The sequence below is a fragment of the Vombatus ursinus genome, unplaced genomic scaffold (assembly GCF_900497805.2).
Source record: "Vombatus ursinus unplaced genomic scaffold, bare-nosed wombat genome assembly UNPS02014772.1, whole genome shotgun sequence".
Lineage (NCBI taxonomy): Eukaryota > Metazoa > Chordata > Mammalia > Diprotodontia > Vombatidae > Vombatus > Vombatus ursinus.
The window spans coordinates 29259206-29279122 of NW_020954550.1; the positions used below are offsets into that span (position 1 = coordinate 29259206).

The window sequence follows — 19917 nt, forward strand, 5'->3', positions numbered from 1 at the left end:
AAGGACTTGGATTGGTTGTAAGACTTAAAAGAGACCAATCTAGAAAGATTTTTAAAGTATATTTTGAGAGAGGGAAAAGACTTAGATTGGATGATAAAGCATTTTACTATGTGACACGTATAGCGTGAAATGCTAAAGATACAAATAGAAAAAGGTACAGTCCCTGATCTTGAGGAGCTCATACTCTAATGGAGAAAGACTCAAAACTCAGTATGTCCAAAACAAAATTCACTATCTTTAGCCAAATCCTCCCTTCTTTTGAACTTATGTCAAAGGCCCACGTGTCAACCTCAATTTCTCTTTCACTCCATGTAATCAATCACTTACAAAATCTTATAATTTCCTTCTTTACAATATCGATTGAATATATCCCTTTCTCTCCATTCACACAGTCACCCATTTCAGGCTTTCATCACCTCTTGCCTGTACTATTACAAGAGACTTCTAATTGATTTATCTGCTGTGAGTCTCTCTCTACTCCAGATACATTTTCAACTCAGCAACCAGTGATTTTCCTACATTTTTGGTCAAAACATGTCACGCCTCTTGCTGAATAAACCCTTTTAGCTTCAGATCACACATAAAATCCTTTGTTTTGCATTTAAAGCTCTTCAAAACATGGCCTAACTTTCCAATCTTATACTCTACTTCCTTCCATAAACTGTAGAATCCAACCATACTGGCCTACTTGTACTTACAACACTCCTTCCTGTCTCTGTGCTTTTGTCCTGGCTGTTCCCCATATCTGTAATTCTCTCTCCTCCAAATCTTGGCTTCCTTCATCATCTCAAGCATCACCTCTTCTAGGTAGCCTTGCTTTTGTCCCTTCAGTTGCTTGTGCTATCTTCTGTTACCTTCCTATACATTGAATTCATCTTGTACACACTATATTTATACATATGGTCTCCCCCATTAGAAAGTAAGCTACTTGTTTTTGCCTTTTCTTTGTACTGCCAGAGCTCAGCACAGTTCCTGGAACACAGTAAACATTTTTAAAAAATGCTTCTTAACTCATTGATAAAAAAAGCAGCCTAGTTAATTTGAGAGGTACCATGCCAAAAGGTTGGTTACAAGGTAATTTAAGCTGCTGTGGCCAAATAAAGTTATCAGCTAAGAAATGGAGTATTCCAATAGGTTTTAGTGAACGGAGTCTTCCACTGATGAAAATCACAGACAATCAGAGGTATCTTAAATTAAAATTCTCAACAACATTATTTGAAATAGCACAAGAAAAGCTTAAAAAAGCACAGTAAGAAATATTTCTAAAATTTATTCCAGGTCTTTACATTAACAATTAACTCAAATCATAATTGATTTATTTTACATTCAGTGAAGTCTAAGTATTCTGAAAGTATTTATAATAGTTGTGATCTGTATTCTTCTGGTCTGTTCATTAGAAACTGGACCAACTGAAGCAAAAGTTCATCACTGAAGCCTTTAATATCACCATCTTCAATAACTTCAAAAAGAGGCCTGCTCTCTGTCCCCCAACAAATATTCTTACGAGGGTTATTCTGATCAGCCTGTGCAGTGAGTGCCAAAGTATTTAACTGATAACAAAAGAAGGCAAAATATTTTCCATCTGTGACCACACCCTGAGAGACAAACGGACGGGTAACGTCAGCTTCACTCCAGAATCCTGTAGAAAGAAGTTACATTTACGTTTACATAAATATGATTTTTTGTAGGAATGCTTACCTAGAGGAGATAAATCACAAAGACATTGATCCACAAAGTACTCAAATTTTCACCATGTTTCCCATTCTTACCACCCCTACCCCTCTATGACATACCACTGTGTCTTCACCTTTTTTCAAACTATTGTTCATAATGGAACTAAACTTGGGGCACATCATTTAACCTCTCTAGACATTCATCTCCTCATTTATGAAATGAGAGGATTGCACTGGAAAGGTCTTTACCTGTTACTCTAAATTGGAATGAACCTCATCCTGTCAATTCAAGAACTTTCATTCACAAGATAACTATGAATTCTCTAAAATGATGTAGACTCAGAGCTGAAAGCACTTGATAGATATTTCTGTCCAATTCCATTGTTTTAAATGTGAGGAAATTGACACCCGAGGAATGTAAGTAACTGTTCAAGGTCAAAAGCCAGGACCAGACAAATTTCCAGACTTCTTAATTCAATGTCCTTTCCACTGCACCAGCTGCAATCTTCCCTATCATTACTTATTACACCTTGAGAACATCCCTACTTCCCCATCCTTTCCTAGACCATTACTTGATCTTCATTTCCCAAATGTCATCTTTTCTTTCTTTCCATTCATCTGAAAATTCAAGCGACATACCTATTTTTGATCTTTCCCATACCATCCTGCATCTTCACCATTCCATTGAAACTATCTCCCAAAAATAATAAAGATTTCAACTTGTCTTCTTGGATAATCTAAACCGTCTCTTTATTTTATCTGATTTGACTCCAACACAATCACATCTCTGATCAAGAAGCCCCAACTACAATTTCTGTGACACTGTCTCCTACTAGCTTTTTTCCTACTTCTAAACAGCAACTTCATTATTTGCTTCATTGCATCACCTTCTTAATATTTTGTCACTGGTAATACCCAAGGATATATCTCTCCTTTACAATTATATTCTCTAAGGGAAAATAATCTGTTTTCATTATTTCAGTTATTATTTACACAGAGAAGACTGACAAACAGTCCTGTCCTATACCTCCTCATATATTTTCACACAGAAATACCCTAGCCATAATACCATAAAATGAAACAGATTCCCAAATAGCCAAATTTCTTGATTCTAGGCACATTGAAACTTGAAGCATATTAACAGAAGGTGTTATGTGAGGGAAGAAGGGGGAGGAAAAGATATGGCCCAAATGAATCACTGGCAAGTTCTCATCATGTATATTGTATGAGTGTACAAACACGCATATACATTGCATATATGCATACACATACAATTACAAAAAGTAAACTATAACAAAGAAAATTTCAAGTAGAGATAAAAGATGTTTATATTAGACATTGTAACCTCCATGTGTGTTGATAATTTGTTTTTTGTTTTTTTAAAAAAAGTTCAATAGGGTTTGGTTTGGTTTAGTTTTTGCTGACTGCTCCCTTCTTGAGTTCTGTGGAAAGATATTCTGCAGAGGCTTCTAACTCTGAGAAACATTTTATCTCCCAAGCATTTTCCTAAGCTATAAGAAGTTACTCTAGTCAAGCCACACACGATACAACTTTGATGTAACAACCACCTCCCTAAGTTGCTGAATGGGTTGTCAGGGATAAGGAGACCCCCCGCCCCCTCCCTAAAATTATGATTTCAGCCACCTACAGCCTGGACAATCAGTGTCCCCAAAAACCTTCAGGAACAAACCAAAAGTAAGATTTTGCCTTTGCCGATGGCATATCAGAAACAGAGCTCCCCCCCCACCTGCAATTACCCTTTTTTTTGCTTTCTGGAAAGGACAGAGGATCTGAGTCCACATTGTAACACAGACACACAGATATGAAAGTTCATTGTTGGTGTGGAAATATGAAGACTCATCACAGATAGTTACATTCCATTACCCTTTCCCCTTCATCCTGCGACACCTATACTAGGGCTTTCAATATACCCCATTGGGATAAGTTTATTATATACTGCATCCCACTTTCACTTCTGGTGTCATATCTTAGCATGTGATTCAGGGCAAGAAAGGATATGAACTACTGAAAACCTTTTTAGTCTCAGAAAGCTTGACCTTCACCCTTGCAAAATGAGGACTACTTATCTACAAGTTTATTTGTATTGAGCACTATATGACTACACAATGAAAACAAGCCCAAAAAGTGAAAGGACAACATAAGCTCTTATTGTCAAAGTGAAAATCATTACAGTATTACCACAGGACCTCCAAGCCTCCTAGCACAAAAACTAATTATCTTAAACAATCAAAGCCTATGTTTCCATTGTTTTTAAATGTTAAAAATATGTCAACCTCTTCTCAAGGAAACTAAGTCCAATTAAATTACTCAATTCAAGCATATATCAAACTGTCAAATCAACCTTACCTTGATACATAGCTTGTGCACCAGTCCAAGCAAAAAGACTGGCAATGGCATTGGCTCGATAACCAACTTCTATCTGATCAGCACGATTGCTCTTCAAGAGTCTCTCCCTTTTTATTTTGTCAGGTAACAAATGGAATTGAGTGTGGCCATAACAGCATGGATCTGCTAATTTTGTCCCTGAATTCCAAAGCAAATTGAAAAAAAGATGACAAAACACAACAGATGAGAATTTCTATTAAGTGTTACTTTACTAATTGCTTCATACTCTTCTGTAAATTAACTAATTTTGAATTATTTTTCTTTAAATTACCTTTCTTTTCTACAAGCAAAGTGCTTTGTACACAAAACACAACCCCCCCATTTAAGCACAAAATCACAATGTGATAACATAAAAATAAACTAAAATGTAGCAAATAAGCATAATAAACTATATTTAGAAAATAAACTAAAATGTAGCAAAATAGTAGCAAATAAGAAGACAGGAGTAAGACTATAACATTCTACTTCAAATTTACCTGTTGATTAGTCAATTAATTGGGACTGTATTTTCTCTGTGCATTATTTTCTTCTGCAATGTGATTCTATTAACAAAAGGGTAATACTAAGTCATGAGCTAAGAAACTATCACTAATAATATACTCAGTATTTGGGGAAGAAATATCACCAATTTAAAACAGAATCTAAAGATTAAAAAAGCTAAAACAAACATTGACTACCTACTTTTACAGTTGTGAGGAAAGCACTTTGTTAATCAAAATGCTCTGAAAACAGAATGATTATAAATGCCAACATGTGAAATGATGACCTCATACTGCAATGGTAAAGTGCAATCCAACTGAGAGCAGAACTGTGGTATGATAATAGAAGAATCAAGAGATCTGGGTTCTGATTCTAATTTTGGCTTTCTCTGGTTGTATGACCAGAGAAATCAATTCAATTTCTTATCAATTTCCTTATTTGTAAATACTGAGAGTTGGACTAAGTGGTCTGAAAGATCTCTTTTGGCTCTGAGTGTAAGTACTTCACTTTATAGCCACTCCACAGTTCACCTGTACATTAGTGGCCTCTTGAATAGGCTCCCCTTATGTCCCATTGGGGTATAAATTGTCTCACTACTATATCAACAGACAAAGTATGTGTAAGAGAAAAGTAACAAAAATGAATATGACACCAATTTAGTTTTTAGTTTAGGTAAATCAATGAACATTTTGTAGACAAAAACCAAAATAACACTTAAAAAATCATTTTAGTATTTTAAAAAACATAGTTTTGAGACAACAAAGCTGTATAAATATCTTTTTTGTTTATCAAGTTTGTGTGTGTGTGTGTGTGTGTGTGTGTGTGTACAGAACTACAAAATGGACTCTAAATTAATTGACAGCACATATCCCTTCATGGTTTGCTTAACTGTTTCTTGAACAAGAATATGTCTGCATCTCTAATATGAACAGTTCTTAATACAGGCATACCTTCTTTTATTGCACTTCATAGATACTGCATTTTTTTTTAACAAATTGAAAGATTGTGGCAATTGTGTCCAGCGAAGTCTATCGGTGCCATTTTTCCAACAGCATGTGCTTACAGTATGTCTGTGTCACATTTTGGTAATTTTCGCAATATTTCAAACTTTTTTATTATATCTGTTAAGGTGATCCGTGATCAGTGATCTTTGATGTTATTATTGTAATTGTTTTGGGGCACCACAAACAATGTCCATATAAGACTGCTAGGTAGATAAATGTTATGTGTATTCTGACTGTTCCACCAACCAGTTGTTCCCTCCATCTATCTATCTATCCTTCCCTCCTCCCTCCCTCACTCCCTCTCTCTGTCTGTCTCTCTCTCCCCCTCCCTCCCTTCCCTCTGGGTCTCCCTTTTCCCGAGACACAACAATACTGAAGAACTACATAAACTTAGTAGATAAAGCAGCAGCAGGGTTTAAGAGGATTGACTCCAATTTTGAAAGAAGTTGTACTGAGGGTAAAATACTATCAAACAGCATTGTATGCCATAGAGAAATCAATGCAGCAAATTTTGTTGTTGTCTTATTTTAAGAAATTGCCACAGCCACCCCAACTTTCAGCAATCATCACCCTGATCAGTCAGCAGCCATCAACATCAAGGCAAGAACCTCCACCAGCAAAAAGATTATGACTCACTGAAAGCTCAGATGATGGTTAGCAATAAAATTATTTTTAAATTAAGATATGTACAAATTTTTTAGACATAATACTAATGCACACTTAATAGAGTACAATATAATATAAATATTTTATATGCAGAGAAATAAAAAAAATTCTTATGACTTTATCACTTCATTTCAATATTTGCTTTTTTGTGGTGGTCTGGAGCCAAACCTGCAGTATCTCCAAGGTATGCCTGTATAAGAATTACAATGCCTGTAGAATGACTGCATGATACAGTATTTAGATTCAAACATTTGGGCAACAACAATTAATTTCTCTTTGTCTCACATAATTACACACATGTTACAACCCAGGTTACATTACCTGTAAGAGAAAAACTCACCTATAAATATGTTATTTTCATACTGTCGTTTGAATAATGGAAGTTTGTCTGGTTTACAATTCAGAACAGGAATTTCTATTGGAACAGAGTAATCCAATGGCACAAACTTAAGGAAAAAAGTCACAAGTATTAAATCATAACAGTTGCAGTAGCATATATCTTTTTATTACTATCTACCAAAATTTAAATTAACATATTAATATCACTAAAATAGATGTATTAAATGAAGTTTTTGAACTGCAATTTGAAACAATTAATTTTTAATAGCATATAGGAGCAAATACAAGTTTGTCAGTTTTCTTGTTTTTCCTCAGAACTATAAATATGATACATAGCCCAATTCAAAAACATATTACTTTGGATAAAAGGATTTTCTCTTATAGTTTAAGACTATAACTATAAAACTGCACCCAAAAAATATTGTTTTTACAATAAGAAAAAAAAGTTAACCAATAAACTTACTCCCATACAGACACTACTATACTCTACTATTCTCTCTGTGTATATGTGTGTGTATGTATATATAAATATAATTACTAGATTAACCATATAGTAATAAAGTAAGTACTTCTATACAGAATATTTGTAAATTGAACAGAAAATCAGAGATAAAGGGCTCGCAATCCTAATTTACAATTATTATATAGCTGGGCAAATTATTTACTCTTAGTTTTTTCCATACGTAATGGAGCAGTCATAAAGGCATGGTTTAAAGTAATAAAGATCATATTTAAAGGAAAATTCTTACCTCTGAAAGTTGTTTTGGTATACGAATCTGGCTATGTGGCTTATCATCTATCTGGTATCGTAATGCATCAACTCTACCTCGACGATGACCTTTTGGAATAATTTCTTCACCACGCCACCAGTAAAAGTGAACTGGACGTTTAAAATCTAACAAAAAAATATATTTGCATTTAGTGAATGTAATTATTTTAGTTCTTACACCACAGACCACTAATTTTAACATTAAATGTTTGACTAATTAAACATTAAATGCCTGAAGCAAACCAGATATCCTAATCCAAAATGAATTATTTTAACAATATTTTTCAGTGTGTTGAAAGGATTAGGTTTGAGGCCAGTAATTTAACATTGAATTATTCTGATTAAATATATTGTTACAGAAGAATATTCTTGGTGAGAAGCACTCAAACCTCTAAGCCTCAACTTCTTCATCTATAAAGTAAAAATGCCTATAGCTACTTGCCACGTAGGGCTGTCAAGAGAAAAATGATTTGTAAACTTTAAGATTCTATATAAACATGAACTATTTTTATTTTTATTATAGTTATCCTTCACCAGTCTCAGCGTAAAATCTGTTCCTCCTACTTTCTTCATCCTAGACCTTTCAATTTACTTTGGATTTAGTTCCCTTAAGTTTTCACTCCTGGATTTTCAATATCTCCCTTCCCTCCCCTCTGCCTATAAAAATGCACCATTTCTTCATTCTTGAATCTAGAGCATCCTCTGGTTCTTCTACATCTGGTTGTACCCTCCTTGTCTTCAACAGCTCTTCTTCCTGTTCCACAAATTTGGGTGTCTTCCAAGGTTCTGTCCCGGGCTTTTAACATTTAACTGCCTCTTTACTTTCTTCATGACATCTCATCTACTCTCTGGGTTTCAATTATCATGTACCTCTGTGCATTTATCCAAGGCAGCACCTATGCTTGGAATGCACACTCCATCTTCTCCTCTGCCTTGGAGAAACATTTTTGTTCTTCAGCACTCAACTCAAAGTACCAACTACTACACATAATCTTCCTAGATGCCCCAAATGAACATGTTCTCTCTCCCCTCCACTCTGCCCTACTGAATCTGGACCACATCACCACTACTTGGCATTATACTTTATCTGGGAACATTAGCTCCCCTCATCCTCAACAGAATATATGCTCTTTAAGAAAAGGGATGGTTCATATTTTATCTTTGCATCTACACTACCCAATATAATGTCTTACACATAATATATATATTTAAGGGATGTTTGTATCTTGGGAGATCGTCAGGAGAGAAGAAGAATTTAAAGCATGTTGAAGAAAGAGCTTTAGTGAACATCTACATTAAGAAGGAAAGGAGGAAGATGGAATAGCAACAGTGGCTTGGAATTAAAAAACAGAAAATGAATCAAAAGAATGTCCCAGAAGGTAAGAAAACAGAAAATGTAAAGGAGAAATGGCTGGTCAATTGCCAAATGTGACAGAAAACTCCAGGCATAATGACTGGAAAAAAGGTGTTAGACTTGGCAATTAGGAAGTCAGCTTCACCTTTGTAAGGGCCATTCCACTACTGTAATGGAAACAGAAACCTGATTACAAGGGGCTAAGCAATGAGTGGAAGGGCAGAAGTAGAAGTAGAAATTATAGACAGACAATAAGAAATCAAAGGAACTAACTTGTTCCTTTGTAAGAAAAAGACTGAAAATGAAAGGGAAGTAGCACGAAAAGGGGCAGCAAGGTGCTTCAGTGAATACAGTGCTGGGCCTGGAGTCAGGAAGACTCATCTTTAGGAGTACAAATATGGGTTCAGACACTTAACTAGCTATGTGACCCTAGGCAAGTCACTTAATCCTGTTTGCCTCAATTTCTTCATCTGTAAAATGAAGTGTAGAAGAAAACGGCAAAACACTCCAAGATCTTTGCTAAGAAAATTCCAAATACGGTCAGGAAGAGTCAGGTATGGCTGAAAAATGACTGAACAGCTTGAAAAGACATTCCCTTAGTCAAGGGAAGGGTTTGTTTTCTATTTATTATTTTTTTTTAAATATATGAATGACCTGTAAGAGTCCATGAAGAGGGAGAAATTAAAGAATCCAAGGGAATGTTTGTTAGAACAAGGGCCTAGAAAGGAAAGGAAAGAAAAAGATGAGAAAAGACACAAAATGATGAGCAAAGAACAGACTTCCTGCCTTAGTTTTCTGCTGAAAATATGGGACTGGGTTATTGAAAAGCTTTGGAGTAAGCACCACAGGGTATGTGCTAGGGTTACTGAGCAGCAGAGAGGGTCCAGGCGAGGTTACAAAGTATAAATTTATAATGGATGAAATGAGAGGTTTTATGACTTTTTCCAGCAAAGGACCAAAGAAAGCAGATAGGGTGTGTCTAAAGCAGTAGGAGTATGAACTACAGTTTCATAGAAATGAAGGAGTAGGACAGATGGTAGAAAAAAAAAAATAGTGGTTGCAAAGGGGAATTTGAGACCAAGATCTCAGAGATATAGCAGATGTAAGGTCTACACTGGTAAAATATGGATGGAGGGAACATTGTGAACACTGGCTGAGGAAGGGCAATGTAGGAAGCTTAAAAAGTCAGGGTTTTAGTTTTGTATTTATTTACCACAGTACTGTGAAACTCTGCATGTGGAATCACCATACTTTAAGAGCTAGAAAGGGTTTTAGAGATTATCTAATACAGCTGCTTATTTTATTATTTTTCAAGAGCATTTACAATCTGATCTATTACTGATAAAACTTTTGACTCCAAGTCTGCTCCCTTGTCCTGTACCAAATCATTCAATGAATTCTCTTTCTGATAAGTCAAATCAGTTATATATATTTATAAAACCTTAGTTTTCTCACTTTTAAAATGGACATGATACCAACAACTTAAAGATTTTATAAGAATTGATGCAATCATTTATAAAAGGCTTAATACTTAGGGGTAGGGCAGGTTCACTTTGAATACAGTATAGAATTTATAATTTTATCATTATAGCATTCTTCCTGATAAAACCCAGAATGCATCTGGTCAAGGCCCCTTTATCTTGCCTTTCTAAAACACATGTTTTTTGAGGCCTATTATATTCCATGTTTCTGATTCTTTGGTACTCAATTTATCAAGTCATTATGTTGTAAGAGCACTCTCTGTACCCTCTCTACACATACATAGGTGTGCAGACACATACAAGTAAATACATGTAATTTATCATTTACTTTTAACATTCTTCTTAAATTCTGAGTTCCAAATTCTACAACAGTTTAATTTACAGATGACCTCCCCCGGCCTGTTTGCCCCTGTGACTCTCACAGCACTTTCTTTTTCGTGCACTTTTCATATTCTCTATATTATCCCTATTTCTCATCTACTCTCCACTGGAAAAGAAATGCCTATGGTCATTTAGCTACTTATTAGCTAGACGGAAATAACAGCTTATTTTAATGTAGGTTTATATAAGGATGTATTTTCAACAACTTTATAAGTAACCCTTCTGCCTCTTCACAACTAGGACAGTGATTTCATTTTACCAAAGAATCACAGAATGGTAGAGCTAGAAGGGCTTTAGATCCAAAGAAGACCAATTGCCTCATTTCACCTGAGAAAACTGAGGCCAAGCGCAAAGTGATTTGTCAGGAAAACTCGAGTTCAAATTCAGCCTCAGAAATTTCAGAGCTATCTGACTCTGGCTGGGCAAGTCATTTAACTTGTGTGCCTCAGTTTCCTCATCTGTAAAACGGGGATAATTAAAGCACCTAAATCACATGGCTATTGTAGAGACAACAACAATTGTTATTACAGTTAACATTTATATTATGCTTACTACGTACTAAGCACTAATAATTATTAATCACTTTAAAATTATCATCTGATCCTCACACTGGGACGCCCAGTGTCCCACAGTTAGTGTCTAGGGAAAGATTTGAACTATGGTTTTCCTGACTCCAGGCTCTGCCCTCTATCCACCCCACCACCTACCTACAAAATGCTTTGAAAACCTAAAGATGCTATATAATGCTATTATTATAATTACTATTATTTGTTCAAGGTCATTCTGCTTCTAAGTGTCAATGCCTTGGACCTTTCAGCCTGCATCCTGAGATGTTCCTGAATGGCACAAACACCACATTGGTAGCCCATTGGGATGGAGCTGGGTCTGGAGTCAGGAAAACCAGAGTCAAATCTACCCAATTACTTGGCTATGGGGTCCTGGGGCAAGTTGCTTAACCTGTTTGTCTCAGTTTTCCTGTCCGTAAAATGAGGATAATAATGGCGTCTCCTTCCCAGATGGGTTTTTGAGGATAACATGAGATACCTGTAAAGCTATATGTAAATGTGAGTTACTATTATTATTTTTATTATTGCTATTATTGAAATGTTCTAACCTAGTTCCATGACTGGCCTCATGGAGAAGTACATCCCTTGCCTGGTATAAAGGCACCAAAAGGAGATTGGCAATCAGAATTCCTTGGTTGTAATTCCTGAAGCTACTTTGGTGTTTGTGAATTAAAAGTCAGTTTCTTCTTGGGCAGAAGGGACGAAAAGGGGAGGGAATGGGGGGAGGAAGACCTAGTAGTGCATGGGGCTGGGGGGAGGAGCACTGGAGGAAGGCGGGGTCCTGGGAGCAAGGGGGAAGATAGAGATGGGGGGATTCTAGGGGCAGAAGGAAGGAGAGAGATGGGGGGGGGTCTTAGGGGCAAGAGGAAGAAAGGGGGGTTCCTGGGGGCAGGAGGGAGGAGAAAAGTTGGGGGGAGCGAGCCCGGAGCTGGGGGGAGGAGGCAGGAGGCCTGGAGCGGGAAGGGGGGTGGGGCGTGCCTCGGGGTCGGCCTTAGGACACTCACCGAGGGCTGCGGCGGCGAGACTCGGGTTGTGGGGGGTCAGCAGGCCGGTCAGGGACGCCACGAGCTGCTGGAGGAGAGGCGAGGCCACGAACTCCTGCTGCTGGTACAGCGGCGCCCGCTTCTTGCGCTTCAGGTGGAAGTGCTCCTGCAGGAGGCAGTCGCACACGGCCGAACGCAGCTGGGCCAGGTCGGGCGGGCCGCCGGGCTCGCCCGGGCCGGAGGGCGGGGGCAGGGGCAGGCCACTCAGGTAGACGGTCTTGGTGAAGCTCTGGTACCAGCGGTCGGCATGGAGGGCGAAGGTCTGCGGGTACACGACGTACTTGGGGCGCTGCAGCTTCGTGAGCACGCGCAACTTCGCCTCCACAGAGGGCGCGTCGTGCGCCTCCTGCTGCCACCGGGCCACCCGACGCTGCCGGGCCGCCTGGCTTTTGGCCGTCAGCGAGGCCACAACCGGCGGGTACCGCGCCGCCGAGGCCGCGGAAGCAGCGACCTCGGCTGCGGGAGCGGCGACCTCGGCTGCGGTGTGCAGCCGCAGTGCCCGGCCGCACGGCCGCAACCTAACCTGAATGGAGGCCGCCATCTTCGTCCCGATGGCTCAGGGGGAGCTTCGAGGCCGATGATTGGACCGCTTGCACGTAGATGCGGGTATAGAACTGACCAATCGGAAAGCAAAATCACGAATGCGGCCGTGCGTAAGAGCGTCATGTAAGGGGTTAACGCGAAGAAATGGCGTCATTAAATGCGGAACCAATGAAATTTTTCTCTTAGCTTGGTTCTTCCCGGGGGCGGGATTTTTGGAGCAGAAAAATCTGAATCTGTCTTACCGTCCCTGACCTTTCTTTTTAACCAGAGTCAAATGTCAAATGCTGCCACTTAGAATGCAGTTAGGAATAAGGCCAAATACCTTCGTCCTATCAGCTGTTTGACGAGGGTTTTTTTTGTTTGTTTGTTTGTTTTTTCCAAATACCTTTTAGGTTTTCAAATAACTCTTTAGTCCACCTTTGCCTGTCACTCCAGGGCTGCTTGATGTATAGTTCAAAGGTCATCTAGTCCTGGGGCTCAACCTTTCTTTGTCATGTACCACTTTGGTGATCTGGTGAAACCTATGAACCCCTTCTTAATAAAAAAAAAATAGGGAAGCAAGTTTATTGCAATACAGTTAGCAAAATATATTTTTAAAGAGTTACACAGACCCTAGATTAAGAACCTCTCAGGTAGTCTAAAACTCTGTTTTTACTGAGGAAAGAAAACAAGTCCAGACAAGCGAAGCAAAGTCAGGCAGATAGTAAGAGGCAGATCTAGGACATGAACCACCTGGATCTCTGGAAACTAAATTCATTGCCCTTTCCACTGCATCTGGAGCTGGAAGAGATTTAACACATCGTTTTATGTATAAGGAAACAGTGACAAAAGAATTTAAATTATTGGGGAAATACATTGAAAGAATAAATTTCTGTTAAGTATTGTCATTGGAATATATTAATTCATCAAAGCAAAGAGTCAGTATAGTTTAGTGAAAAGAGCTCTGGATTTTGAGTCCTATGTCAGGTCTGAAAATAAATGACCAAAGAGTCACAGAGGTTATGCAACTGCTGTTAACTCTAAAAATACCAAAGAACTGAACTAGGTTATCACAACCACAGTTAACTCTAAGTAATAAAATAAAACAAAATAAAAACAAAAAGCTAACAGTGGTCATAAGCAAAAAACTTTATTTATTGGAGGAAAACTAGACACACCTGCCAGGACCTCAACTAGCAGAAGACCTGCTTTAGTGTGGCCAAATCTCAATACATATAGCAATAGTTGCACAGTGATCTGTAGCCCTGACAATGAGGGCTAACAGCAACAATGACACAAGTTTGATTCATAGCTGGGCTTCATGACAAGAACATGGGTCCTGCAGGTGCTTGTGCGAGCTCAGGGACCACCTGGTGCTGGTACAGAAACAACTGTGGGATTTTGCTGCAGCTGAGTTCATCCAGAGGGTGAGCACAAAGGATTGTTGTTATATCAGGGCACAGCTTGTCTCCTGGGCCTTAGCTCTGGAAAAGAGTGTCTCCTAATAGTAAAAAGAGAGGGGTGATCTCGGCATGGGCATCCTGACACCTAAAACTGGGATTCAAGTCCCTCTCCTCAACCCCTTACTCCCTTTGCAACCTGAGGCAAGTCTTTTGCCTTGCTGGGCTTCAGTTTCCTTTGAAACATGAAGATAGGATCAAGATTGGCATCCATGTCCTTACCCCTTATGTGTGGGTACACACGATAAATCAGGTGTGGATCCCCTTCTCTCTATATACTCCTTTGGCGCTCTAATCAGCTCCCATGGGTTCAATTGTCATCGCAGATAACTCCCAAATTGATATCTCTCCCTCATCTCTCTCATGACCACCAGTACTACATCTTCACCTGACCAATTAACATTCCCTCCTCTATGTCTTATTGACATCTCAGGTCCAAAACTTATCAACAAGTTCAAAACAGAAGTCTTCTTTCCTTTAAACTGATCTTCTACCCTTCCCTACTTCTGTAAAGTGCACCCAGGTTCACAAGCTCAAAGATGCCCTATCTCCATCCCTGAAATTGTTTTGTATTTGCTTATCTGTAAATTCTTTGAGGGCAGGGGCTGTTTTGCTTTTGCCTTTGTCTCCCCAGTATCTTGACTCTTCCTTATCCTGTTGTTGACAAGTCTTATCAATTCATTCTCCACAGCATCTCTTATATCCATCATATTCTCTCCCTCGTATCATCTGGGCCCTAATTCATGTCCTCATAACGTCTTGACTATACTATTGCAGTAACCTCTCAGTCATCAAACTCTCCACTCTCCAATTCATCCTCCGCACAGCTGCCAATTTGAAATTCGTAAAGCATGTATCTGATTCTGTCATTCCTTTGCTCAGGAAGCTTCAGTGGCTTCCTATTGCTTCCGGGATAGAATTCCAAACTGTTTTTCCAGACAGACCATGTTGTATTTGTTTAGAGTTAACAGCAGTTGCATAACCTCTGTGACTCCTTGGTCATTTATTTTCAGACCTAACATAGGACTCAAAATCCAGAGCTCTTTTCACTAAACTATACTGACTCTTTGCTTTGATGAATATATAACAATGACAAGAAGCATTACTTTTTTTCACACACTATATGTTCTAATCCAATAAACATTTATTAAGTGCCTACTGTGTGCCAGGCACTACTCTAAGTACTGGGGATATAATGATAAAAAGAAAAACAGTACCTGCTCTCAAAGCACTTACAATGTAAAGGAGGAGACAACATACAAAAGGAGGCAGGAGTAGGGGTGGGAGTGGGGAGGGAGAGATGGGACACTGGGGCTAGTCTGCATGGAGGCATCTTGTTTGGTGGACTTGAAACCAGGCAAAGCAGCAGATGCAAAGTGGAGTGAGCCAGAAAGTCCAGGTTCTTCCCTCTCTAAAAAAAAAAAGGCACTGAAAGAGTTTGGTGCTCTCCCCTCCAATCAGAGGGGAGAGGAGAGTGAGGGATGTGTCAATCAGAGCTTAAGTTAGCAGTCTAGTGGTGAATTTAGAAGTGATGAATTTATGCTGAGAGGGGCATCTTGTTCTGTGAACTTGAAACCAGGCAGAGCAGCAGATGCAGAGGGGAGTGAGCCAAATTAGCCTACTTCCCATGTATGACATTCCATCTGCCACCTCTGTGGCTTTGCACAAAATATCCTTCCTCTTTAGAACACCTTCCTTCTTCACTTTTGCCTCTTATAATCCTAGTTTCCTTTAAGGCTCAGCTTAAGTACTATCCCCTATAAAAGGTCTGTTTTCATTATGCCACATTTTAATGATACCCTACCCCCATCCCTGAAATTATTTTGTATTCTATATTTGCCTATCTGTGTACGTGTTATTCCTCTCTCTCCCTAGTAGAATTTAAGTTCGTTGAGGGTAGAGACTGTTTTGCTCTTGTCTTATATCATGAGTTCCTAGCATGATGCCTACCGCACATAGGTGCTTAGTAAACATTTGTTGAACTGAACAGAATGCTAAATTCATCATAATACATTGGAAAGAACCCTTGATTTAGAATTAAAGGGACAAATCCTGGTTCTCCTTCTTGCTACCTCTGTTACCCTAGGCAAATCACTAAACCTCTCTGGACCTCTTCTCTGGTCTATAAAATGAGAGAGTGGAATTGAAAGACCTCTGATGTTCCTCTAAGCTCTAAAATTATTATCTTTCTGAATAAAATTAAAACCTTCACTCTCCCTATATGACTAATCTATCTCTTTCTAGTCATGCATCTCTCTCTCATAATATCCCTTACACAGCTTCTCTTATACAGGTCTTTGTTGGTAATATGATACAGCCTACTTCATGCCCACCATGTCCTCTCCATTGCTTCTTAGCAATGTTCCAATTTAATTTCTTTAAAGAAAGTGGCATTTCATGATTTGTAGCCACATAATATAGTTATATAACATCATTGGAGGGGCAACTAGGTAGCGCACCTAGGTAGTAAATAGAGCACCAGGCCTGGAGTCAGTTAAGTCCTGAGTTCAAACAAGGCCTTAAACACTAGCCAAATCATTTAATCCTGTTTGCCTCAGTTTACTTATCTTTAAAATGAGCTGGAGAAAGAAATGGCAAATCATTCCAGTATCTTTGCCAAAAAGCCCGAAACGAGGTCATGATGACTTGGATTTGACTGAAACATCTGAACAAACATCATTCTAAGAATACTCATTTTAAAACATGGGCCTTTGTTCTGGGCAAACTTGGAGGCTTTACAAGCACTGAACAGTTTCACCAATTCGATATTCTCTCTTCCTCCTGTTTACTCTTGGGTCCAGTTCATAGTCCATTTGTAGTGATTTTCCTTTCCAAAATATAATGCCTCCAAGTAAATAATAAAATGTTATGCCTCCAAGTTTGCCTGGAACAAAGGCCCACTTTTTAACATGAATATTTTTCTAGTGATACTATATAATGGCATTATGGCTGCAAATAATGAAATGTCACTTTCTCTAAAGAAATAAAATTGGAGGTCATTCTAAGAAGCAATGGAGAGGAGATAGTGGGCAAAAGGTAGGCTGCATCATATTACCATCAAACATCATTGTACCAGCTTTATGACTTGGCCATCAAATGTCTTATAATATTCTGGAAAACATACGATATTCATCCATTCAGTTTTTCATTTTTGCAGTTAACTCTTGAAATTTTTTGAGTGGTAATGAATTTCATTGAGGAGGCTCTGCAGCCTTTCAGAACTTGATGCAATTGACACACTGTCATTAATAAACAGGAGCATCTAAAAGACCTTCTGATCTATAGGGAATGTTTGGCAAGCCTGTGTCTCCCTGTTTTATTCCTCTCAATATTAATAAGCATAGGGCTGGAAAATAAATTTATTTCTATTGTTACATCTTTCAAGAAATCATGTATGACAAATGTATGAGATATACCTATAGGAGAACCTAAGATTTTAGTATGTTCTGCCAAATTAAATGCTTTTGTATAATCAGAAAATAACAGTGATTTTTTTTTTCATTCTTTGCACCTTTCAGTCCATAGTATGACTAGAAGGTGGTCTGCTATAGAATAGGGGGCAGCTAGGTGGCACAGTGGATAGAGCCCTGGGCCTGGAATCAGGAAGACCTGAGTTCGCATCCTGCCTCAGACATTTGCTAGCTGTGTGACCCTAAGCAAGTCACTTAACCCTGTTTACCTTAATTTCCTCTTCTGTAAAATGAGCTGGAGAAGTAAGTGGCAAACCACTCCAGTATCTTTGCCAAGAAAACCCCAAATAGGGTCATAAGGAGTCAGACATGACTGAAAAATGACTAAACAACAAACAGCTATAAAATATTATTTGTGAAAATCTGCCTTCTCCTCTCTCAAACCTTCAACAGAAGTATCTTGTGATATATTATGTAGTCTATTCTCACAAAAAATTTTGTGGAGACGGGAAAGTAGGTATATTGGTAGGAGTTATTTTAGAATAATAATCAAAATAATACACCATTTTTGTTGTTGCTTTTCTGAGTGTTTGCTATCCTCTCTTTTTTCAAGGTTAGATCTCTTAAAACTGAAAATTGTGTCACTTCTAACATGTACATCCTGTTTAATCAAATACACATACTTGGCCTAATTAAGCTATTCTTCCCATCTTAATTTTCTTTAGTACTATTTCTACTTCATCATGCCACACCTTGGAGATTATAATGTTAAGAGTTCACATGTGTGACCCCATTGTCATTGATAGAGAAAATAAATTAGACCACATAAAGAAAATTTATACACTAAGTAGATTCACCAATTAAAAGAATAAATAATGTTACAAACTCTGTTATAAAACCATTTCTAACTCCTCTCTTTGGCTTCATCCGTGTTTTTGTCACAATAGCTGGTATGAAGGTTTCAGAGGAGGAGCAATGAAATCAATAAATATTCAGTTGCTATTACAATAATAATAGCACATTTTACAATAGCCCAGTGTTTTGAGGTTTACAAAGCAATTTCCTCATAACTCTATCCAGATATAGATAGCGCACAGGCAGTGTAACACTTCCATCACCTGTGCCTAGGGTTGTCCCACAACAGTGTAACCTCTGGCACAGGTCATGTCTACCTGTTCTGTCTCAGTTGGCTAATTCACCCAAACTCAGCCTAGCAGATCTGTGTTCTCAGAGTACAACCACAACCACATCATTACAATTCAAGCTCAAGATCCTAAGGGTAACTCTCTTATGGGAGGATATATTTACCACCATAGTTCCCGAGCCCCCATTGGTATGCTTCCCATCTGTACAAAATGAATCACAATAATTCCCCTAGCTCTTAAACGTAAAATATTTATTAATAATGTAAAAGCAATAATTAACACACCACAGTTATTCAATATAAAGCAATGCAGAAGTAATCAATATACCACAGTTAATTTATATAACTAGGTTATTTTAATGTTTATCTACTAATATACATAGTATCCTTGGGGGAGAATGGGTACGTACTTATAGAAAATTAGTCGGGAGACATATGATTGAGAACAACTTACATTCTTGTAGCTACTAACAATTCTTGACTGCAAGCCCTTTGCAAGACTTTGATCCCTTCATGTAGAATCTGCACCATATCAGTCACTTCTCTGTGAACTGTTTCCCTTCTGGCCCTCACTGCTCTCCTGGTGGGCAGATCTATTCTTTTACTCTCAAACTGATTTTTTACTCACAAACAAGCTGTTTTTACTCACAATTATCATTAAAAGGGCCCTGAGCAAATGTTATACTGTCAAAATGATAAGCAGTTCCCTTAAACCACAAGTAAGATCGGCTTTCTGGCCAGCGCAGACCAGCCCAATCAACTCTTCTCTCAAAAGGATGCTGAGTTTTCCAATCACTTTCTTCTAATAGCAAAGCAAGGTCACAGCAAAATTCCTCAGTATGGCTCTCTGGACAATGAATATCGGGCCAGCCAGCTTTTCTCTCAATGAGGTGCTGGGTTTATTGACTCAATTTTGACCTATTCTTAGTGAACTTTACTGTTTTCCTCTCTCTTACCAGAAGGGGCAGCAGAAAGCATGTAGCACTTCTGGGCATTTTCCTGTTAAACGTACTTCTGCCTTCCCCCAGCAAATCAGCAGAGCAACTGTCTTCCTGTCTACTGACTCTGAGGCTGGAGGTTCACACAGCTCTTGCTTTATTAATTTCTGTCCTGCTGAGTTCTTCGCTACACCCAGTGGCTTAAATTAGATTCTCATGCTTCTCCGTGACTCATCTTTCCCTTATGAGATAAAACAAAAAAATCTACTTTTCTGTTGGTT

The 19917-nt window shown here is 38.5% G+C and overlaps 1 protein-coding gene across 1 annotated transcript; it reads right to left on the reverse strand.

Annotated features, from left to right (window-relative positions):
- Positions 1–1256: 1256 nt before the first annotated feature.
- On the reverse strand, positions 1257–12703 carry MRPS30 (mitochondrial ribosomal protein S30). The gene is made up of 5 exons (XM_027863448.1): positions 12124–12703; positions 7318–7463; positions 6570–6675; positions 4041–4217; positions 1257–1639 (listed from the first exon to the last, which is right to left on the reverse strand). Exons 1-5 carry the CDS (start codon positions 12701–12703, stop codon positions 1356–1358), a joined length of 1293 nt encoding a protein of 430 aa, XP_027719249.1. The 3' UTR covers positions 1257–1355.
- Positions 12704–19917: the final 7214 nt, after the last annotated feature.